Source organism: Sapajus apella, unplaced genomic scaffold (assembly GCF_009761245.1).
Source record: "Sapajus apella isolate SASKATOON/1434 unplaced genomic scaffold, GSC_monkey_1.0 scaffold22, whole genome shotgun sequence".
Taxonomy (NCBI): Eukaryota; Metazoa; Chordata; class Mammalia; order Primates; family Cebidae; genus Sapajus; species Sapajus apella.
This window is the reverse complement of record NW_022436962.1, coordinates 25,802,493-25,826,948: the sequence shown is the minus strand read 5'-3', so window position 1 is coordinate 25,826,948 and position 24,456 is coordinate 25,802,493. Positions and strand designations below refer to the sequence as shown.

The window sequence follows — 24,456 nt, the reverse complement described above, 5'->3', positions numbered from 1 at the left end:
TTCAAGCGATTCTCCTGCCTCAGCCTCTTGAGTAGCTGGGATTACAGGTGTGCGCCACCACGTCCGGCTAATTTTTGCATTGCTGGCCAGGCTGGTCTCAAACTCCTGATCTCAGGTGATCTGTCCGCCTTGGCCTCCCAAAGTGCTGGGATTATAGGCATGAGCCACTGGACCCAGCCAGGCCTACATTATATAACCAGACCAACAAAGCATTCTTTCAAAAGGACTGAAATAGCTTTGTGTGGCATGACATTTGCACTCATAAATAATATATAAAGCATATCAGTTTTCAGTCATCAAATTACAGTTGGTTATAAAATATTCCAGTGTATGTGATCTGTGGTCCTTCTTCATATGGCCACAGGCATATAATTTAGAGCATGACATCCATAAGTGAAAGCAGCTTGAAAGTCAGGCGGAGAGGGTATCGGGAGTAGCTGGGCTTATAGGGAGTAGCTGGAGTTGCAGGGGTGGGTGCAATATTCTTATTGCTGTATCTCCCTCCTCTTGCTTTAAATGGAGTTTGGGTTGAAGTTGAAAAACTGCCACTCACTGAGAACAGTCAGGCTCCTCTAAAGGCTAAAGAGCCTCCTTGTCTGGCCTCCTCTCTCTCCCCTTTATCTTCCTGTGGTGATGACAGCTCCTGCAGGGCCAGCCTGTCATTTGCAGTCAGGATCCTGCATTTCAAAGATGACCATTTCTTTCCATCCACCCGTGGGCAGTGGCTAAGGCCTGCCCCCTTACCTTGCTGCTCTGGATTTGTACCACCAAGAGGCCCCACCTGCCTGGCTCAGTCCCTGCCGTGTGACCTTGGCAGGGTGGATCTGGAGCATATTAATGGCAGCGGAGGTGGTCGAGTGGTTTATGGAAAGATGGCCAACATGGTGAGGAAAGCCCTTGCCAGGGGCGTGTAAAGGCTGTGGGGCTGGGAGCCAAGAGGAAGATACTTGTGAGGCCTCTGCATGGGTGATTTTGGTTTTATACTCAAAATTAGAGGAGCAGCCGTGACCTTGGACTCTTCTACCTCTGGTGCCAATGACACATGAGGGCTCCTGAAGTGAGCCTGCCAGTGGCTCCAAATTTTCCCTAATATTGTCATTTCTCAGAGTTGTAGGCAGTTGGCCATAGACTTAAGCCACAAATAATGGCTATCCTGGTCTTCTGGCTAAAAGGGCCTATGTGGAAGGGACAAAGGATGGAAAGGGACAAAGTGGGGGGTTTGAATCCTTTTCTCGAGCCTGGCATAGGAGCCCCAGGCATGGGGAGGCTCTAACTCTGGATGTGAGAGCTACTGTCTTGTGGGAGTCAACACTTCCAGCTGCATATAGAGTCAGCTCAAGCTGGACTAGTGAAAAGTATGTACCAGCTCATGAGACCAAAGCAAGGGAAGGAGATGGATGCTTGGGACTCGGGACTTGGAGGCTGCCAGGATTCTTTCTCTCCACCTCTCCTCTCTAGTGCTGATGACATTGTGCTAGTCCAGATTTCTTCATTCCCTAATATCACTGGCATTAAGAAAGAAGCCCCTTCTGTTAGTTCCAATTCAGAAATCCCAGAGAAGTAAGTCTCTGGTGGGCTCAGCTTGGGTCACGTGCCTGTTCTCGGCCCATTTTACCATAGCCAAGGGCAGAATAAACTATGGCTTAGGTCGAGTGAGATTCCCCCAATCTGGTCAAGCTCTTGATCTGGGACGCCAGGTCCAGAAATCTCTGAGAAGAGATTAGCTCTCATTGAAACCCCAAGGCTATTACTCCTGAAGAATTTGAGATCTTGGTAGATTCTATAACTAGAAAAGTAAGAAAGAAGAACCTAGAAATCTGGTGGGCCCCCACCAGATTTCTAGGATCCTGTTTACAGGCGACCTTGACGTTCATCAATTATGTTCCAGTTTCAGAAATGTTGACTGGTTTCTCACTTTAGCACAAACATCTTCCTCAGTGGCCCGGGACTGCACAGTCTGTTTGCAAGGCATAGGGTGGGAGGAAAAGGAGCCGAAGGAGGACCTTGGAGCTCTCAGGTGACCTGCTCTTTTCTTCTGCCCCACAGGTTCCCAAGGAGGTATGTGAGCACTGACAGAGATTTCTTCCTTTGGTAAGAAACAGCTTGGCTGCCTTCAGGATGGGCAGCCAGCAGCATCTTTCCTGTGATAGAAGCTGGTTGTTCCACAGCTCTCACATGATCCAGTCATGAATCAAACCACACGAGTAGGCTGGTAGCTCTGAGAGTGGGTGAGGACCATCGCAAGTTCCATCTGTCAGGCCCTCATGGAAGGAACAGTGGTGACCTTTTCTCCCATGCCCCTGGTGGTCTGAACAATGCGATTCCAGTGGGCAGCCAGGCTTGAGAACCAGTGTTCTAACCGGGCTTCCTCCAGCTGGAGTCAGTTGCACTAATTATGTAGAGGTGTGTCCTCCCTACTGCAGCTTTTCCCCAGTTCTTCTGGGTTTTCAAGCTTGGCTGGCCATGAAGCATGTGCCAACAAAGCCCAGTTCATCAGCTCTAGTGTATGCCTTGGTCCAAGTCTGCAGACTGCTGGTCTACCTGCTCTTGGCTCACAAGTGCATGTTACTGATTACAGAGGGAACAGACAAGGAAGTGACTAATTTAGAGCAAATACCTCTTACTGATGCAGGACAGGTGAGCCCCCAAATTGGGGCTTAGCCTGGGAGGGTTCTTGGCTTCACCCAGGAAAAAATTCAAGGGCCAGCCAGTGGTATTTGACAGCAACTTTTATTGAAGTGGCAGTGTACAGCAGCAGCAGCAGAGGTCCTTGCAGAACAGGGCTACCTCATAGCCAGTGAGCCCAGAGTAGCCACTGAGAGGCAGTTCCACAGCCATATTCATACCAACTTTTAATTATATGCAAATTAGGGGGCAGATTATGCAGAAATTTCTAGAAAAAGAGTGTTAACATTTGGGTTGTCAGGTCGTTGCCATGGAAAAGGGCAGTAACATCTGGATGTTTCCATGGCAACAGTAAACTGATAGGGCACACCGGGGTGGGTATGTCTTATGGAGAGGTGCTTTCACCTCTTCCCTGTTTCCGCTAATGTTCCATCTGGTCCAGCGTCCTGCTGGGAGTTGAGTCCCACCTCCTACCTCATTACTACTAGAAAATAATTAAAACCAAAGCTGAGTTAACTCTGGGTGATGGTAGTTCCCATCAGAAATACCCTATTTATATGAGTGAGAGGTGACGTGCCACACAATGGAGCTTTCTCCAGCAGCAGCTCACAGTGCCCTCAATGTGTCACCCTAGATCCTGTGCTCTGCAAGTGCTGGGGGCCTTCAGGACAACAGTTGTCAAACTTAGAATGTGCTTCTGAATCCCCTAGAGGGCTTGTTAAAGCATAGATTTTTGGGCCCCACTCCTGGAGTTTCTGATTCTTTCTGTCTAGGGTGGGGCCTGAGAATTTGCATTCTGACAAGTTACACTGGGGTGCTCCTGCTGATCCTGACCCCGTACTGAGAACCACCCTTAGTTAAACCTGCCCAACCTCCATCCTGTCTCTTTGAGCTGAGTTATGTCAAGGGCAGATGTGGGGGCCAGGGACCTTGTGGTACTTGCTTACTTGGGGTGCCTGGTAGGACAGTCTTACCCAGATCATGCCTCAGTGTCCTCCAATTCCCACCCTGGCCTCCCAAACAGGACTTCTCTAAACTGATCCACCCCTGGATTCTTGCTGGAACTCAGTTTGCCCCTTTCCCAACCCAAAGCAAATTAGAGTTGCTTCCCTCCTTCACTTCTCCCAAGTGCCCTGTCTCCTGAGTGCCTCCTCCTGCCAGTGGCCTGTCTCCTTTCCTTGCTACCATCCGGGATGGCAAGAATGCCCTTTAACTCATGACATGCAGACCTTAGGCATGTCCTCTCTGGCCACATCTCCAGCATTCTCCTGCCCACAGTGTAAGCATTTTTAGGAAGAATCTCAAGGACTGTGGCCGCCCTGGTGGTGAGGTCAGTGCGGACTGCCCAGGCTGTATGTGGAGTCCTGGCTAGGGTAGTGGGAGCAGGTGACCTGCTTCCTTCTTTGCTTAGTAGATTTGTGGTCCAAAGAGGGTCTGATGACCATGACTGAACACTGTCCACTCTAGGGTAGACATTCCAGCTCCAGGTCACTCAGAAGTTACAGCCCTTGCAGCGTATCAGCACCTGGCCTCTGTCACAGGCATTTTGATGAAGATTGATCGTAAAGACACAGTGCTGTGGGAGGCTTAATTACAGCAATAATAATGTTGGCACCTGTGTTTTGGAAGCACTCTGTGGTCACTGATTAGCCCGTGTCATGCACCAACAGCCTCCCACCTCCCCACAACAAATAAGTGGGTCATGGCGAGCACTGTCACATGTCGAGGAGAGCCAAGGCCCTGGGGAGGCCAGGGAACCCCAGACTAGGCCTAGCTGTGGTCACCCCTTCTGCCTGCCTTTTTTAGAGCTGCCTCCCCAGCTCCCAGCCTGAACTTCCTAGTCTCTTTCAAAGCAGTTTTCCCAGACAGTCAAAGGTGAGCAAGTTTTTCTGGCAGCTTTTGCTTGAGGACTAGGATTTAAGCTCTTTTCTCCAGCCTTGGGCCTGTACCGGGAAGGCCAATGCCGCATTCCCAGGGACAGCAGCAGAATAAAAGCGCCTGTTGGATTCAAGGGGAAAATATCCAGAGAGAAGCTGAGCGCACACTAGAGACACTGCTGCTCAGCCTTCGTTTAACTGGGGAGGCCCAGAGGTCAAGGTCACACAGTCGAGATCAATGCCTCAAACAGGGCCTGGGGCCCAGAAGGCACTCAAAATACACTTGATGATTGACATACAGTGAGTTCACAACAGAATCGGTGGCCTCCTGATTCTTAGTGCAATGGCAAAAATCAATAATTCCTAAATCAGCATGATAAAGCTGAACTCTCGGGCTCTCATCTTCCAGGATTTAACAAGAAATTGACTCTGCCTGTTGTTTTATGCAGCTGGAGAGTCACACGGACACACATCTGGGCCGGGATTTCTTCCTTAGCCACCAGCCCTCAGCCCGCACCAGCACCTACGTCAACCTGCGGGAGGTCTCGGGCCGGGCCCGGCTGCCCCCTGGGGAGTACCTGGTGGTGCCATCCACTTTCGAGCCCTTCAAAGATGGCGAGTTCTGCTTGAGAGTGTTCTCGGAGAAGAAGGCCCAGGCCCTGTGCGTCCCCTTCCCTCCGTGGTGGGGAACGGTTGTCTGGGCCCATGACGGGAAATGGCCCCATGCAGGTGTAGGACCCACCCCAGCTCCCAGTTCATGTTCCCAGAAGAAATGTGTAAGACACCACAAGGCCAAAGGGCTCTTCACTGGGTGTCCCCCTCCTACCCCTCCACCTTGCTCTATAGGTCAAGGAGAGAAAGGGCACCAGGAGACCAGCAGCGGCCTGGACTGGGGCTCCCACCATGCAGGAGGAGCATGTGAGGCCGAGAGTGGGACCTGGACCAGAGCACCCCTCCCCTCACACACATGCCCATATACACACCACAAACACATGCACACCACGTGCCACAGATACACACACCACCTACCACACACATACACTACACATATGCATACCACACACATGCCACACACATACACATACCACACGCCACACAAATGTGCACCACATGCCACATATATACACCACACATACATACCACACATATACACCACACACATACATACCACACACATACGCCACACACATACATACACACACACACCACACACATACATACCACACACATACACCACTCACACACCATGTATATACACACCACACACATGCCCTGCATACATTTACACCACATGCCGCATATATACACCACATACACATACATAGCACACACACTCTCCACACACACACATATACACCACAGATGCTCCACTCGCACACATCATGTACACGCCACACACATATACTTATCACCCATACCACCTATGCACATATACATACCACATACCACACATCTAAACCACACACATTCTCCACTCACGTATACCACATATACACCACACATACCATGCACACACACCACACATGCAAACCACACAGCATACAAATATACCACACACACACACACATACACACCACACACACCACACACAACATGCACACATCAGGTATATACCACATGTACACACCATGTACATACAACATACCATGATACACACACACCATGTACACACACTACACACCAGTCATATACTACACACTACCACCAGTCATACACCATACACTGTACACATGCCACTTATATATACACCATGCACGTGTATACGCCATACACCACACACACATGAACACCATGTATTACATATCACATCACATTCTACACACACCATATACACTATGCATACACACCACACATATACAGCATAAACACGACACTTACACCACACACACAGCCCACATACTACAAACACATGCACACCACATATTACATACCACACACACCAAACATACCACATACCATCGTACACACTGCACACATTACACATCTTACAGTACACACACAGTACACCCCTCACACATACCATGTATATACCACACACACTCCACACAATCATACAGCACACACTCATACCACATATGCACTATACACATACCATTCACACACACCATGTACATATGATACACACACACATCACAGCACACACGACACCTTGCAAGGGCTGTGGGGTTGCTGGCTCAGTCTCCAGAGGACATTTCAACAGGGATCACTCTTCTGGGAATTCTCTCCCTACCTTTCCCCAGTTACCACTCTTCTCCTTGGGAGTGATCCATCAAGGGTGAACATTCTAGAATCCTTGAAGGGCCAATTGCACTTGCAAGCTATCATCTCTGATGAAAAACTCAGGGTGGGGTGGAGGTTGAGGCGGCAAGAGGGAGGGATTCTGGTTAAATATTCTGTTTATGCAGTTTTTAGTAGGAAATTAAGTCTGGGGTGCAAGGCCAATCTCTCAGGACAGCCAAAGTCTTCCTAAAGGAACCTAGCCATTAGTTGTACTTTTTACTTCCTCATGTTTGGTTTCTTTCTTTCTTTGTATTTCAGAGAAGTTGGGGATGTGGTAGCTGGAAACCCACATGAGGTATGCAGTCTTTTTGTATGCCAAACTCTGACACTGTTGCATAGCAGTCATCCCAGGTTTCTTATTGATTCCTCAGAATTCTTTATATATTAAGGATGGTAACTTCTTATTAGTTAGGGTCATAACATTTTCTAGTCCCCGTCTCTTCCTGATGAAGATGAGACAGAAGTAGCACTGGAACCCATGCTCTGTTATGTATCCCTATCCCCTGGTGGAGGTCTTAGCATCGTCTTCCACGTTTGATAAGCAGGACCCATAGATAGAGCACCCAGTGTACCTCAGCTGTTCTGTGCAGGAAAGAGCAGTCCATGGGAGAATAGATCCAGCCTCCTGCTCTTGGACTGACCTTCAGTCTTTTGGAGGACAAATGATGAAAGTATATGAGAAAGATGAAGAAAAGAACATGCTGGAAACCCATCTGAACTTGAGTATGTGTAGTACAAAGGGGTACTGGGGGAGTGCCTAGTCTGGGAAGGCCCCATGGAGGAGGTGAGTTCTGGGCAGATTTTGGAGGAAGAAATATGTGGGGTTTGACATGTGGGTTCACCGCCTCACTCCCTTTATGCCTCACTGTGTCTTCAATTTACTGTCCTTGCCCTCAGATGATGGGTGTGGCGGCTGATGGGTATGTTGGGTGCCACTGCTCCCTGAGGGCCATGCTGTGTCTGTGGCCTGGGGTGGAGGGGGACCACCTTCATGAGGGCAGAGGCCCAGCTTCCACCCCTCTGTTCAGTCTACCCAACAGCACTGATGTGTCTCTGGTTGCAGATGCCACATGGAGTGCCCCCAGGTGCTGGGCTTGGCATCTTTGGCTGAATGGATGTGGGGGCAGACATATTCTGTGACTTGACATGTGTCAAATTTACAAGCTCGTGTTTCTGCCGATGCATGAGATGGTGCCAAATAAGAATCCATCTTGCCCTGGTGTTTTGTGGTGTGAGTTTATCAGACAGAAAATGCATGCCCCATGTCTGTTTTTTAAAATTCCAGTTAGTTTCTGAACTGGTGTGACTGCTTCCCTGGGCACTGTAGTTCAGCCAGTGGTCAGCAGCGCCCCCTGCCTGAAGTCGGTGGCAATTACTGGCGCCAGAGGCCATTCTGTGCTTGTGGTTCTTGGCGATCTGAGCCGGGCAGAATTTTCCCTCCTACCCCTTGACTCAGTTGCTGATGCCAGCTCAGCCTTCTCACTGTCCCCAGGAGGATTTATCACTCGCTGTGGCATATCTTACTGTGGGTCCCAGGTATATTAGAAAGGCTGCAGTTTGCCAATGTAGAGTATGGAGCTGAACCTGAATTCAGGTGCTAAGAATTATCCTCTCTCATTTTTTTGGTGGGGAGGGTAGGATTCTCCTAAATAGAACGAAACGGATGCTAAACCCCCCTTGCACCAGGTTGGCAGGAGTTTAATCCTAGTCACTACTGGGGCTTTCGATCTCCACCTCCCATGATATTGGGGTTTTCTAAAGCCCCCAAGCAACAGGGAGTCTCTTCTGGTCATGGGTCCACATTGATCAGCTCACAGGTTTCTTTATGACTGACAGCTCTTAGACTTCTGTGGTCAGCATGAGGCCTGGAATCTTCAGTGAACTGGAGTCCTCAGGCCAGTCTTCTGAGGTACCAGGGCGTGGCTATGGAGTCATTCAAGGGTTCCCATATCCCAAGATCCTCTGGACTTTCAATGTCTTCTTGGTCTCAGGGAAACCTTGATTTTTCTTTTTAGGGCACCACTGTGCTGTGACTGACACACACACACACACATACACACACACACACCCTCCGCCCCACACAGATAATGTCCTCAAGGGATGCAGGACTTTACAGAAGACAGGAAGAGCTATTGCTTTCAGGAACTTCCATTTTCCTCGTTGCAGAAATCTTCAAGTCACGGACAGCTGGACATTCAAAGAGCATAATCACCTGCTCTGAATGAGGGAAGGAGAAATTACAGAGTGAATAAACACACTCTTGGAATTTAGCCGTGTTCACTTTGAGCGGGGTTGTAAAGACACTGCCAACATGTAATATAAGGAATAACAAGAAGAACATAATTCCTTGCTTTTGCCATGCTGCCATACCATTTGCAAAGTGTTTTCATATAGATTGTATCAGAGAAATAGAAAATTCCACTATAATAAGTTCCTTGAGAACAAAAACTATGCCTTGTTCACCATTGCATTCAGACACAGGTTCTGAACAGTTCCCACCATGTGCCAGGTGTTCAGTAAATCTATTTTTGAATGAACAAATTGTGAAGCACCACATTTGCAACCATATACACATGTTCTCCTCATTCCCAGCGTCCAAACATTCCCTTGTGTGCAATGATACCCACGAGAGATGGGGTGCCTGCTATGCACCTGTGTGTGTCCATATCCATATACTGTTTTGTTGTTTTTTATATGTAATTTTGTGCTTCCCCCCAGCATACTAGAATATTTACTCCATGTCTGGAATTTATGGACATCCCACAAGATTTTGGTACACTGTATTACATGATTGATATAATGTTGTTTTTTTCCTACAAAACCACTTTAAAGTCATAGATGTGTGATATGATGTGTTTATCATTTTTTTTCTAAAACTCTAGATGTGTCTTTAGATTTGCACATCTTCTATGTAAACAGCATGGTAGGCATTAATATCCTCATGTTACAGGCGAGGAAACAGCCCCAGAGAGACTAAGAGTAGTCAGATGCAGAGAGCATCTTCTCTGATGATCATTCCAGAGGGCGGTGAGCAGCAGATGGGATGGAGTTAAATCCTGGCTCCACTGTTTACTGGCTGTGTAATCTTAGCCTGTTACGTATCATTTAAAATGAAGTAACATTTAAAATTCCAGTTTGTCCATTGGTGACGTATGGACAGTAATCAGACGAACCTCACAGAGAAGTTGTGAATATTAAATGAAATAATCCATGTAAGGTACCTGACAGGTAGTAAGTACTCCACAAAGACAAGTATTATTATTAAGTGAGTATCCTTATAAGCGCAGCACCATCAGGCCATACTGGCCGTTCGTATTCATCTTAGTGACGGTTTTGAAAGAAACTGACCCAGCTTTCCAGAAACTTCATGTCATCTGGAAAGCTGTAGCTTTTCCATTCTGTCTGGTGGTGACAGTGGGCATTGTTCAATTTTGGGCAGAGCCCATTGTCACATCAGAAAGTCTCTGGGCAGAAGCATTCATATAATGGTTTGCAATTTCCAAAGGACTTTGACCCACATTAGCTCTCATTCAATTCTCAAAATGGCCCCATGAAAATGGTCTGGTTAAATCCATATCAGAGTGGAGGCCATGGATGTTCAGAGCCCCAAGATGGTGTTGAGTAAGGGGCCAGTCTGCTCTGTGAACTCCAGTCTCCTGGGTTCTAGTTCTGCTCTTTTTACTAGGCCATGTTCTCAACTACTTTTGAAATCATGTTGCTTGCTCATTGAGAATCTGATGAAAGCTAAGAATTTTTTTTTTTTTTTTTTTTTTCTGAGAAGAGGTCTCACTCTGTCACCCAGGCTGGAGTACAGTGGCACAATCTTGGCTCACTGCGGCCTCAACCTCCTGGGCCCAAGCAACCCTCCTGCCTCAGCCCCGCATGTAGATGTAGGACTACAGGTGTGTACCACTACACCCTACTAATTCTTGTATTTTTTGTAGAAATAGGGTTTCACCGTGTTGCCCAGGCTAGTGTCAAACTCCTGGGCTCACGTGACCTGCCCGCCTCAGCCTCCCAAAGTATTAGGATTTCAGGTGTGAGCCACCACGCCCGGCCAAAAATGCATTTAAATGTGACCCCAAGTTTTCAAGCAATTTTTGGAGTTCACAGACTCCCTGGAAAATTATCAGTGATTCCCTCAGGAGTCCATAGATTCAGACCAAGATTTTCTGGTGTCATTGTCATTTTCTGAAAGTGGTTCAGGTTGTAAACAGAAATTCAGGGTTGGTGGGGCTCACTCCCCCAAATCACTTCAAGAGGAAACTGCTAGGCCCCAGTGCTGCAGACCTGCTCATCCCTGCTCGACTGTAAGCTCCCTGGGGCCAGGACCTTGGATATCTCTTGGTTTAACACCATGTCCCCACTTAGCCCAAAGCCTGGCACACAGTAGATGCATCACAGACACTAATGGATAAAGGAATGGATTTTAAATCTTCATCTTTCATTCTCCTTGATGGTTCCCATTTTAACTTTGCAAATGTCCCTCCTTTTAGCCACATCCCAGTGAGGTGGATCAGGAAGATGGCCAGTTCAAGAGCCTGTTCGAGAAACTGGCAGGGAAGGTGAGTGGAGGGCAGACATGGCTTCCCAGGCGGGCAGGAGGATGTTCAAGAATGCCCAGGTCATTTCAATCATTATTCCCTGAGGTCTCCAGGAGTAAAAAGGATGAGACTGCAGGTCTCAGGGGCCCCCAGCTTCTGTGTCCATCACCATCCTGTCTTAAGATGGAGGACCTTTTCTGCATCGCTGGGGAATTGGTCCTGAGGTCACTTACCTGGCTGCGTGGACTGACTCTTGAGAAAACAGAACAGCCAGATCTCCAGGTCCTGCCAAAAGGCTTTCTGTTTGCAAATTGGCCCTGTCAGATGGGGGTCTCTCACTAAAAAGCAGGTACGGCAAAACCTTTCCAAATCAAGATCCTTCAGTGGGGGATTGCCCAGCCGAAGTGGAAGGCAGCTCAGCTAGCCTGGCCTGGGATTGGGGTGCAGGACTGGCCCTGTTCCCTGTCACTCTCATGTAGCCCTGCCTGCCCTCTGGGAGCCCAGTGGCCTGAGGAATCCAAGCTTTGCCTGGATGTGAGTGTAACTTGGGCACTTGGAGCAGAGGAAGAAGCAGCCCCTGGTCCTTCTCCCCCACCCTAGCTTAAGTTCACTTTGGTAGCAGCCCTGTGGGGGCCATAAGTCAAAGATAGCCGGGACTTGAAATGTCAAAACCGGCCCCATAAATACAGTGAATGTGTTGCTCTTTGGAGGATAATAAAGTGTGTGAAAAGGACCCTGGAGTGGAAAAAACAATGGTCTCCACCCCCCAGGGACGCTCAGGGCGACTTAAGGATAGAATAGAAGAAAAGGCATCAGAATCCCTTGCAGGAAATAAAACCTGAGAACAGTTCCTTTGCAAAGCCATTGAATAAAACCCTCGCAAAGATGAGCCAATTTATGTTTTAGATGGATTCACAGGTCGGTATTTTTGCTAACAAAACCTTGTTTCCTTAGCTGCCAAGGGGCCGTATTTTATTAAGAACATCAAGAAAGGTGAAAGGAAAGCTCGTATTTGCATAGTTTTTCATGCATCTTGTCTTGCTTTTCCGTCTGGCTATGTGGGTGGTATTGGCCACTCTCCTTGCTCTGCGGGTAAAGTGACCTGCACAGAGAGGTTGAGGAGCTGGCTGAGGGCACAAGTCCTCATGAGAGATGAGGTCAAGGTCCAAATGAAGACCCTTGACATCCCATTTCTTTCCTGGCAGGCTAATGGGGGTGGTCTTCTAGCCCCAGAAGCTTTTTAGAGGGGCCTCAGGTCTTTTTTTTTTTTTTTTTTTTTTTTTTGTGTTGGGGTCTTGTTCTTTCAACCAGGCTGGAGTGCAGTGGTGCAATTTTCGCTCACTGCAATCTCTGCCTCCTGGGTTCAAGCGATTCTCGTGCCTCAGCCTCCTGAGTAGCTGGGATTACAGGCGCCTGCCACCACGCCCAGCTAATTTTCGTATTTTTAGTAGAGATAGGGTTTCACCATGTTGGCCAGGCTGGTCTTGAACTCCAGAGCTCAGGTGATCCGCCCGCCTCAGCAGGAGCCACACGCCCACCCCAGGTCCTCAGGTCTTTTTATTGGGACTGACCACTCTGCTGGGTGAGGCCAGCTGTCCTCAGAGGAGACACTGCTTTGTGCAGCTCTTGCCTCTCTCACTTTCAGTAGAATTGCTGGAGCCTGGTTAGTGGGGGATGGGAAGATAGAAAATGACTCGGCTCCTGGCCAGGCGCGGTGGCCCACGCCTGTAATCCCAGCACTTTGGGAGGCCAAGGCGGGCAGATCACGAGGTCAAGAGATCAAGACCATCTTGGTCAACATGGTGAAACCCTGTCTCTACTAAAAATATAAAAATTAGCTGGGCATGGTGGTGTGTGCCTGTGGTCCCAGCTACAGGAGAGGCTGAGGCAGGAGAATTGCTTGAGCTCAGGAGACGGAGATTGTGGTGAGCTGAGATCGCGCCATTATGCTCCAGCCTAGGCAACAAGAGCAGAACTCCGTCTCAAAAAAAAAGAAAGAAAATGACTCGGCTAAAGTCACATGATGAATAAGGGCTGAGTTCAGACTGGGACCCAGACCTCAGCCCAGCACCCCTTCTCTGCCTTTCATTGGTCATCCTGCCTGAGATCTGTCTTCCATTTGAGAGTAAGGAATGACTCTGCCCCTGGCTCAGATGCACACAGAATATCCTGTTCTCTCAATCTCTGCCCCCAGTTTGAGATGGGCTCCTGTGTGAAATACCAACTCCTATAAGCGCAGTGGGGAAAACTGGCACTTTGGGGTGAACCAACCTTAGGTTTGCAAATCCGGCTCTGCCTCTTGGTAGCTACAAACCACAAGCAATTACATCACATGAAAATGACAAATGACATCGTTGTATGTATGCGGTGTTCAGCAGTTAACAAAATCATGGCTTCCTTAGCCAAAAGTGGTTGCAGGATTGCTCTGAGGGTTTAAGGATCTTCCACACTGCCTGTGGCACATCTGTGTTAATCCTATCACTGCCGTTCCTATTACTTTGTCCCTGTTCAAGCACGCCCTCTGAAAGGCAGCAGGAGCCTGGCACGGTGGCCTTCTGCCACGGTGTGTGCCACTCCTGGCACTAACACACCTCTGGCCAGGCTGCTGCGGTCCCCAGAGGAAGTGGAGAATTTGAGTTTTTAAAGATGTCACCTGCTTTTAAAATCACAGGGCCAGTGGACCTGGTGTCTGACTCTGAGGAAGTGCTGCATTAATTTGCTGTCTTGAAACAGCTTGTCAGGTCTGACGTGATTTGCATTTGGGTTCCCCTTTCCAGGATTCTGAGATCACCGCCAATGCACTCAAGATGCTTTTGAATGAGGCATTTTCCAAGCGTAAGTTCCTCCTTGGGGTCTTTGAGAAAGTCTGTAGGAGATGCTGGGGCAGGGTGAGGGAGGGGCAGGCGGGCATTGGGCTGGGAGAACCACACGTGGGAGAAAGGGTTTGGTGCTGACCCCAGGGGTCCTGATTCAGTCCAGCAAGACAAGAGGGCAGGAGGAGAGGCAGGAGAGGGGCAGGTGAGGATGGAGGTGAAGGCAGGGCTGGTGCTGGCGACCAGTCAGCCCCTGCAGGAACAAAGCCCCGTAGTGTCAAATGAAATTGCAGGCTGAGTCCCAGGAGAAAAAGAGCTGGGCTGGGATTGACTTAAGTGAAATTTTTTCACAAAATTAATAACTTGGATACCGTGGAAACCCCTGCAGATGAAAGATCTTGTTCTGTAGTTCATTTTGGGGGAAGGAGGGTGGAAGAGATGGTTCTGACTCTCCTAGACTATACTCAGTTCTCCATCTTCAGATTCTTGCAAGCCTCAGAGCTGTCAGAGGGTCAAATTTCACTCAGGAGGAAAGATTTGCATCTCCCCTCTGAGCCACAGCCCCACAGGAGGCTGCAGGATGCTGGTTTCTCTGCAGGTCCAGGAATGGGCCAGGTTAAGTCTTCCAGCTAGTGATGGGCTCTCATTCATTCACTGCAGCAGGACTAGGCTTGAGAATGCAGGAAGCAGGGGCTTGGCCCAGGGGCTAAGTCATACTGTTCCTGGGGAAGAACCCAGCATTGAGCAGGTGGACCCCCAGGGCTCAGATCACAGGCCCATCCCCTCTCCACACCACTCTTGCTCCTGCAGTTGTTGAAGAGTGGAGAGAAAGAGAGGGGGCTGCAGAGTCTTTGGCACCTGTCTTGGCTCCCTGGTGTTAGGAAGGTGAGGGTGGAGGCCAGGGACGGCTGGAGCTCCAGTGACATGCCTGCAATTTAGTAAGGAAAGATAGCAGCTATCATTGAGCAGCTGTGTGTTGTGATTAAAAGCTCAGGCTGTGGAGCCAGCTGGCCTGCATTTAACTCCTAGCTCTGCTCCCTTGCTCCCTACTGTTTGTGACTTTGAGCAAATCATATAACCTCTCTGGGACTCAGTTTCCTGATCTATTAAATGGGTACAGTGCTAGCATCTCCCACATGGAGTTATTTTGGTGAGGAGGTGTACAGTGCTTAGAGCAATACCTAGCCATATAAAGTTCGCTGTTTTATTGAGAACTTATCATTTATCAAGCCTAGGCTAAAAGTTTCTTTCTATTATCTCAGTTAATGCCCAACCAGTCTCTGGGACAAGTATGGTCATTGTTGCTATTATGATTATTTAAATTCCTCCTATGGAGGAGGAAATTAAAGCTCAGAGATATTCATTTGCTGACATCTGTGGCTTGTGGGGAGCCAAGCCAAGGTGCAGATGCTGTACTTTGGTGCTGGTGCTCGTCTGTCCTGTTTCCCAGGGTACCAGGAGGCTCAGGGGTATCTGTCCACAAGCCTGCCATGACGCTCTCTCCTTTTGGCAGAGACCAAGTTTGGATCCATACTCTTGGATGGTATCTTTGGGAGTCTTCTGCTGTGGAGGTTCTTTCCCTCACCTTCAAATGATCATGATTCCCACTCCCCTTTTCCATTTGAATCTTTAGGAACAGACATAAAATTCGATGGATTCAACATCAACACTTGCAGGGAAATGATCAGTCTGTTGGATGTATCCTTTAAATGTTAGATTTTTTTTTTTTCACTTTCATCCTGTTTTTAAAGACTCTTCCACCTTTTCCAGTTGGAAGGAAGGGAAAGGTAAAAAATGAGAAGGGGAATGAGCAGGCATGGAGCATATGTCAGGGATTGTACTTGAAGCCTCAAAGGAAAAATGTATCATATTGTGGATGTGCTTCAAAAAGCTTAAGATGATCTCTGTTTCACAGGTGAAGAAACCGAGGTGTGCAGTGTTTAGGTGACTTGTTTAAAATCATGTAATCTGGAGGTAGCAAGCATGGGGCATTCGTGCACCTCCTCCTTCCATGCTCTGTTCATAGCTTCGATCTTCCTCCTCCCCTACATTCCCACCCGCCCCCACCCTCCACCCTCTACCGCTTCCCGCTTCCCAAGCTCTCCCCATCACTGTCCGATCTTTGCTTCAGGATCTTAACATGGCTTGTGGAGAGCCACTACTGATAGTTTAGAATCATCGCATGAGATAAAACCTATTTGTTCTCTCTGATCTAATTTAACCCTAACTTGATATTGAAGAATGGTGTGTTAGGCTGTTTCAGCTGCTGTAACAGGAGACCATAAACTGAGTGGCTTATAAACAATAGAAATTTATTTCTCACTGTTCTGGAGGCTGAGAAGTCCAAGATCACGGTGCTGGTAGATTTTGTGGTGGATGAGGGCCAGCTTCCTAGTTCACAGATGGCATCTTCTTGCTGTAACTTCACATGGTAGAAGGGATGAGGGAGTTTCCTGGGGTTCCTTTTATAAGGGCATGAATTTCATTTATGAGGGTTCCACCCTCATGACCTAATTACCTCCCAAAGCCCCATCTCCTAATGACCTCACATGTGGATTGGGTTTTAGCATATGAATTTTGGGGGACAAAAACATTCAGTCTATAGCAAATAAGCAGTAGTTTTTGGGAAGAATGGAGAAGGTTAGGGCATTCTAGGTGGAAGGAACCTTCTAGGTGTGAAGGCACAGAGGGTGAATGGGTAATAGCACTTCATTAGAGCTTTGCCTACTGCATGCCAGGTTGCCATTCATCACAGTGCTGATGGTGAAGGCGATTTCTTTAAAAATTGGAGCCTTGGAGGGTTCTTCTCAGTTCCTTGGGGCCTCATCCACAATGAGCTCTGTCTGTTCATCCATTATGATCTTTACTGTGCGTTCTTTCATTAACTGTGGGAAGGGAGGAAGGATTTTCCTCTGGGTGGGTGTCATGCAGAGTAGTTCCAGATGACAGAGCGTGTGTGCCCACCTCTGTGTGGCTGATCTGCTATGGAGGGCTGATGCTATCTTTTGGCGTCTGAGCTTTAGGTGGCCACTTCCTGCATGAGGCTGGGGCTCTTTACCTCTCGTGTCTTTTCTCTGTGCTTAACAATTTAATTTGTGGACCACAAGGAACTGTTAAATGTTGATTCTCTTTGCTACAAATAGTTCCTTGGTTTCTGAATTATTCTCATCAAACCCTGCCTGTTGACTTCAGTTTAGATTTGTGAGTTGCCTTGTAATCTACCCACTCATTATTCCCAGTGGTATTTCTGTCTCTCACAGTCCAAGAGGAGTGTGACTGTTTGCCATACTTTAGGAGTTTTTGTTCCACAGTTTAGGTGGTGTGGGGCAGTGGTTCTGAATCAGCAGTAATACCCATGGAGTCCTTAAAAAAATAACAGCTCTGTTGAGATATTGTTTACATAACATACAATGTACCCATTTAAAGTAGATCAGTCAATGGCTTTTGCGTATTCAGAGTTGCGCAACCATCTTCACATAATTTAGAAATGATATCTAGCTGATGTGGCTATTGTTAGGATGAAATGAGATACGAGCATGTAGAGTACCTAGACCCGAGTGTTAGCTTCCTTTGCACACTGCTCTTCTGAGAGGTGTTAGTTGAATGATTAGTAAAGATTTGAAGGCTATGATGCATTCAGCACTCAGTGTGGAGCATAGATCCAAGAACACAGACTTTCTTAAAGGGTGAGGCTTACAAGACTTTTTGTTTGGCTAGTTAAAGGAGGTGAGAGTGATGGACTGTTTTAGAATTCTAATTATTTATTCAGAGATGGGGTCTCGTTATGCTTCCCAGGCTAAAGTGCAGTGGTTATGCACAGGCATGATCTGAGCTTACTGAAGCCTTGAACTCCTGGGATCAAGTGATCCCCCTGCCTCAGCCTCCTGAGTAGCTGGGGCTGTTTCAAAATTTTAACATTGGTGCTGTAACATACATACTGTTTATTGATTCGTTGTGATTGGTGAGAAAATTGTAGAGTCTCTAAGAGACTTAACTTTAGGAGTATAAGTGCAGTTCAAAACCAAATCCCTACTGACTAACACGAAATAGTGCTAAAACGAAATAGTTGTTGCACTTTGGGAGGCTGAGGTGGGCAGATCACTTGAGGTCAGGAGTTCAAGACCAGCCTGGCCAACATGGTGAAACCCCATCTCTACTAAAAATATATATATATGAAAAATTAGCCAGGTGTGGTGGTGGGTGCCTGTAATCCAAGCTACTTGGGAGGCTGAGGCAGGAGAGCTGCTTAAACCCAGGGGGTAGAGGTTGCAGTGAGCCGAGATCATGCCACTGCACTCTAGCCTGGGCAACAGAGAGAGATTCTGCCTCAAAAAAAAAAAAAAAAAATTGAGGAGTGAGTGTAAGTTGGACACAGAAAATCCCTCATGACACCTGCCTGTTTTGGCTATGTAGAGGCCTATGAGCAGATCCTGTGGCTTAGACTCCCAATCCCATGGTCCCTGGCTCCGATGGCTTTTCCCATAACGTTTTGACATTCCAACAAACTTAATTAGCTCAACGATCAGTCATAGAAAGGTAAATCTAGAAGCGAATTTACAGGTGATACAGCTCCACCCTGTAAATAAACTGGGATGATTAGGGTGTTCATGATATCACAGATTGGCCAGCTCACGGCTTGCTCTTTGTTCCTAGCTCTGTGCCTGGCCTCAGAGGAGGCTCTTGGTGCGTGTTTGACTTTTTAATCTTTATTTGCACCCGTTACCCACTGTCACCCTCACTGCTCTGCTTGCTGCAGACATGTAAGGTTCACTAAGGCCTTAAGGCACTCATGCAAGATCACAAGGAAAAGAAATCCATAAGGCATATAAAATTTGGACTCGATCATGTTGGCCTTTAACGTGCCTAGAGCAATGGAACGGGCACTCTGGGGCCGGTGGAATTCAAGATGCTCTGGCTGAAGATTCAGAAGTATCTGGTAACTCTTCTCTTCCTCCTGGGCATCCTCGGGGCTCTGGTCCCTCTCCTCTGTTCTAATTCTCCCTTACACTTATTCCTGGTCTACTGTAGTCTGACCACATCCTTAATCATGGTCAAAACTATTGAGACCTGGGCACATTGTTCAGGACAGAGCAAGAAGGCAATGAGAGACTCTCATGCCAACCACTGCCCTGAAAGCCTACTATTCAGACAGCAAAGGGGCCAGCACTGGCCAAGCTCTTAACCTTGCTCTGAATCCTTCTTGGGAGGAGTCAATAGGGTCTCTTTTGAATGCGTCCCTGGCCTTTTGAGGAAGCAGTGTGGTGGTGGGAGATGGTTCTAGCAGGGGCCATGAATGGTTGTTTTCTACTTGGGATTTCTTTCCTGCTTTAGGAGATCTATCGGGAAACTGATTATAACCACGCGGGTACCATGGATGCCCACGAGATGAGGACAGCCCTTAGGAAGGCAGGTGAGAACACATCCTGTAGACAGTGTCTTAGGATCCAGGTGTGCACATTGTAAATATTTATTCTCATGACGATGATTGTTAATGATCATCATTTGTAGCTATCTTATATAGGATATCAAGGCAACAACAGAGCTTTGTTGAGTAGCTTCCCTGTCCAGGAAGGGGAGAATATTGCTAGATTCCATACAGCATAATACTTTAGAATTTTTCCAAGATCTCTGCCTGTTACTGGAAAGGTGACGGCAATTACAGAGGACGGGGCTATGGAGATGGACAGGAACTGGACAGACAGGCAGCGCTCTCACCTTCTCTGCTTTGACTTGCTGATGTGACCCATGGCTGAGTTGGTGCTGGTGCTAGTGCTAGCTCTGGAATGAGGGTGACCCTGATGTGGAGCAGCTACAAGGAGAGGGATGGATGGCAGACACCTTCTGGAATCCCCTGGAGAAGGCAGTCAGGCCTGGTTTGCACAAGGGAGCCCCCAAGATGTCAGCTCCTTGAGTATTTATGGGAGACAGTGCTGAGTCCTCCACTCCACCTGTGACCCAGGCCCCCTCTGCCCTCAGGTTTCACCCTCAACAGCCAGGTGCAGCAGACCATTGCCCTGCGGTATGCATGCAGCAAGCTTGGCATCGACTTTGACAGCTTTGTGGCTTGTATGATCCGCCTGGAGACCCTCTTCAGTGAGTCATTCTGTCCTCCGACCCCATCCTATTAATCCCAAGGTGCAAGGCGGGCAGGGCCAAGGGGCCTTTAGAAACAGACATTGCCTTTAGGAGGCTGGGGGCCCAGAAAATAATAGACAGGGCTTCTGTAATGCTGGCACCTTGGGGGTGAGGGGCAGCTGAACCTGAAGGGGCTGAGGAAGTCCAGGTTGGCTAGACCCAGGACTGAGGCTGCCTGTTTTTGGAGATTACAAAGCTGCCATCCAGACTATCATGCAAATATAGTGTGCAGTCACTGGGCCAAGATGAATACATTTCAGTAACATTCTTAGATGGCGTTTAGTGTCTGTCTATATTTGATTTTCAATATGAATCATGTTGAGAACATGTGCCACCTTCCAGCAAAGAAATGGGGGGTGTTCTCTGGAAGGTGTTTTCCTGCCATCTTGGGCCTTGAGATTAGATATCTTATTAGGGAGGGATTTTTCCTTCCACTGAGGTTTCGTAGGTGTTATGTTCTAGTGGGTCAAGGTCAGTTAGCCAGAGACAAAGCTAAAGGACTGGATTACCCACAAGCAAGACAACCACCATCTGTTTGACAACACTGCACCCTGATAAAGTAATTGCACGTTTCTGATATAAAGCTTCTGAGGGTGGAGACACCAAAGGGACAATCTCTGCTGTCAATGGGGTTTGTCTGTTTCGACAGGGGCATCTGATCCCCCAAAAGCTCATTGTGTGCTCTGGATCTAGCTTTTTGAGGTCCCTGGGGCTAGGTGGGGCCTGGAGGGAGGGGTTGTAGGGGAAAGGGGAGTTCCCCAGGTGGGGATGGGGTAGACAGGCAGCTCTCTGACTGTTTCAAAGTCCAGGAACAGCCTTATCTAATTTTATTCCTTCTCTGTTTGGCATTTTAGAACTATTCAGGCTTCTGGACAAAGACAAGGATGGCATGGTGCAGCTCTCTCTGGCTGAGGTAAATGGCCTGAGGTCTGATGAACTGCTGCTTCATGGTGCTCTGAAATTCTTGGACCATGGAGTTGCTGAGTGGCGCTTATTCCTATTGACTGTCTTAGCTCCATGTGAATATCAAGTGCGTTTTGTGGTAGGCCTTGGTGGGAGGAAAGCAACTATTATGCAGTTTTCCAAACATTTTTGTTATTATCATTATCATTGTAAAGATAAAGCTACAGCTACATTTCAGATCATTTCAGAGATGCAAGCCCTTGTTAATTTAAATGGAGTTGTGGGTGGTGGGCGCCATATAAAGCGTCTGACTTCTAAGACCAGCTATCTTAGATGGACTTATGAAAAGACATAGGAAACAAAGATGAAATTGCCACAGGTAGAATGAAGATGCAAAATGAATGACTGTTTTTACTGTGTTCAAGTCACATAATGTTTTTGCAGAAAAAATCAGAGTACTTTCCCTGTGGACACTGCAGCCCTGTATGACAGAGGCCTTTACTGGCCAGAGGGGACAGCAGGAAGTGTGGAGATGTCTCCAGGATCCAGGCGGGGGAGGCATTGGCCTTTGACTTGCTTCTGAGGTGGCAGAAGTAGAGGGCCAGGTTATTGCTGTGTGTGCCCAGTTGGGTGTGCCTATCCGCTTCCTTTTCTTTAAAGCGGGAATGCCAGTGACCTCTTTCCTGTAGTCCAGGAAAGGCCTTCCTAGAAATAGACCTGTGGATTCCTACAGATACCTGGACAACAGTGTGGAACCTAAAATGGAATGTGGTTGTGTTGTACATAAAACATAAAATACACACACACATATATATATATACACACACACAAATATACACATATAGGCATATATATATACGCATATAGAAACAAATATATATAAAGGAAAAAATATATGCACATATATAGGAATCTATAGGAATATATATACACACAGACACATATTTATATATTGTGTGTACGTGTGTATGAATATATGTGCACAGATCTATTTTTGGAGCTTCCTTTGGGTCTAGAGCTTTTTTGAAGTCACATTTCTGTAGTGCCCTGGCTCAGGAGTTAGTGACTTAGCGAAGGCCTTCTTCGCTTCCCATGGTTGAGCAAGGCACTTACTGGAGAATGGAGATGAAAAGGTCATACTCATATGAGGCAGGAGAGCATCGATGGTGAAAGCACACCAGCTCCTGAGAAGCAAGAACTCAACCTTGTCTCTTTCCTTTGCAGTGGCTGTGCTGCGTGTTGGTCTGACCTGGGGTTTTGGACACAGTGACACTCTCTGCCCCACTGCTTGCCTCTTGTCACCCCTTCTCTACAATTTTGTGAACATTTATGCTCCAATGGGATTCACTGGTTGTTCATATTGTTCTTGATTGTTGTAATTCCCTGAGTTCCTGGCCTGTCTCATCAGAGCAGGCTGGAGAGCCCTGGGTCTCTTTCAGCAGCACTGAGCTCTGAGCTATGTAACCAACCGGGTGGGCCCAGTGGAGGGGAAGCAATCAATTAAAGCTGTGAGCCAGAATGGTTTCCGCCTTTCTCTGGCGATATGCTATCTGGGCTGAGTCCTGGGCTTTTTACGCTTTAGGAAACAAGATGTTCTCAGGAAATGGCACAATGCAAAACTGCTGAAAGATTAAAAAAAAAAGTGGGTTAATTTCTCAGAGGAGAGGCCTGCTGTGGACCAAAAGCTGCATCCGGAGTCCACCTTCGGGAAGGAGCCCAGGGGGATGCTGGGAGAACAGGGCTTTCTTCCTTATCTGCAGACAGGGGAGGCTGCTGGACTGTACTGAGGGGAATTCTTACCTGGCCAATAGCTAGAGGGGAAATACAGTTCGGGTTAGTTTTGCTCACAGGTGAACGCTGGCATCTTTGTTGTTGGTAAGACAATAGATGCCACAGCCACGTGGCCTAAGGGAGGGATGGGGACAGGGCTGGATGTTCTATGCAGGCTCTATGTCTGCATAGCTGGTTGTTCTGTGCAGACATGAAATATCAAGGAGAATACACGCACGCACGCACGCACGCACGCACGTACGCACGCACGAGCGTGCGCGTGCGTTGTCGCTGGATCAGCCGGATTGATTATGGATTGATTTTCTTCTTCTGGAAGTAGATCTAGATAAACGTTCCTCATAGGAATATGACTCCTAAATATGGCAAGCACCAGGTGGCTTCAGTGCTGCCTTTGAATCTCCGGAGAGCCGGCGGGGACGATGGGGCAGGCACTTCACTGAAGAGAAGAGGTAAAAGCTCTGGGCTCCCATCCCTCAGGGAGGGGCTCTGCCATACACCACTCGGGGGGGGGGGCTCTGTCGATATGATGGTGGAGAAAGGGATACAGTTGTTTTGGCAGCCTGTGGGTCCCAGAAGAAAAGGGGTCCTTCTTCGTCCAGTCAGGGATAGGAGGGAGGAGCTGTGCCAGGAGGACTCAGCAGGTGTGTGCCCGTTCACTCTAGGGCTGCGTGGAGAGGCCGTGCAGCCTGCTCCTGTGACCGGCTGATGTTATTCTCGTGCTGATTGACAAGGTGACCACGTACAGGTCTTCACTCTACCCACTGTAGAGCACTAAAGCCAATTCTCCATAAATAGAAAGTGCTATGTTATAACCAACTTGCAACAGGTAGTTTTATTTTGAAGCCCTGCAGAATTCAAGTACTTTAGGGCATAGTCTGGTAATAAATAAAATACTGTCTCATTACAAAACATCCTTTGCTTTCAGGGGCCTGGGTCTGAGGTAAGGACTGTCCTGGGGACTCCTTACCAATACAGCCCAAGAAGCAGGTCAAAGATGCTAACACTACAGTTTCCCTCTCAAACCCCTGAGAGTCAGCCTTATGCTTCCTTCTCCTCCCAGATGAAGGCAGTGGGAGATGATGCTTTTAGTGATGTCCTTGTCCTTGCCCCTAGATGTGGCTGCATCTCAGGAGAGCTGTGTGTCCCCTGGAATCCACTGCTCCACGGCGCCTGCACTTCCCCTCTGAGAGCTGGCACCACACTTTATTGCATTAACATGCTGACTTGCCTGCCTTCCCCGCTCCAGGTGGATAGTCTGTGGATGCAGAGATGGAGTTTTCCTTGTTATCCCAAAGCCTAGAACAGTGCCTGGCGCAAAGTAGACACTTAATGAATGTGAACTCTGTCCTTCCATTTGCAGAAGAGGAGGCTCTGTAGACTGTAGAGCAGGTGCCTCCCTGTGTTTTCCCAGCAGAGAGGATGTGTTTGTACTGGTCCCTCACAGATGACACAGCAGCCCCTGGCAGCAGAAGCCCCAGTGGGGACTGC

The 24,456-nt window shown here is 48.0% G+C and overlaps 1 protein-coding gene across 2 annotated transcripts in view; it reads left to right on the top strand.

Moving 5' to 3' along the window:
- The window catches only part of CAPN8 (calpain 8), a 71,527-nt gene extending 48,828 nt beyond the window's left edge, over positions 1-22,699 (top strand). The window contains exons 11-21 of one of the 2 annotated variants that reach the window (XM_032289361.1): positions 2,047-2,058; positions 4,952-5,163; positions 7,041-7,077; positions 11,279-11,347; positions 14,104-14,161; positions 15,773-15,837; positions 19,007-19,075; positions 19,471-19,549; positions 20,116-20,232; positions 21,129-21,187; positions 22,402-22,699. In XM_032289361.1, coding sequence (XP_032145252.1) covers positions 2,047-2,058; positions 4,952-5,163; positions 7,041-7,077; positions 11,279-11,347; positions 14,104-14,161; positions 15,773-15,837; positions 19,007-19,075; positions 19,471-19,549; positions 20,116-20,232; positions 21,129-21,187; positions 22,402-22,425 — 801 coding nt within the window. In that variant the 3' untranslated portion in view covers positions 22,426-22,699. Of the gene's footprint in view, positions 1-2,046; positions 2,059-4,951; positions 5,164-7,040; positions 7,078-11,278; positions 11,348-14,103; positions 14,162-15,772; positions 15,838-18,935; positions 19,146-19,470; positions 19,550-20,115; positions 20,233-21,128; positions 21,188-22,401 lie in introns of those variants that run through there. The other variant, XM_032289362.1, reaches the window with a different exon arrangement.
- The last annotated feature ends 1,757 nt before the right edge of the window (positions 22,700-24,456 follow it).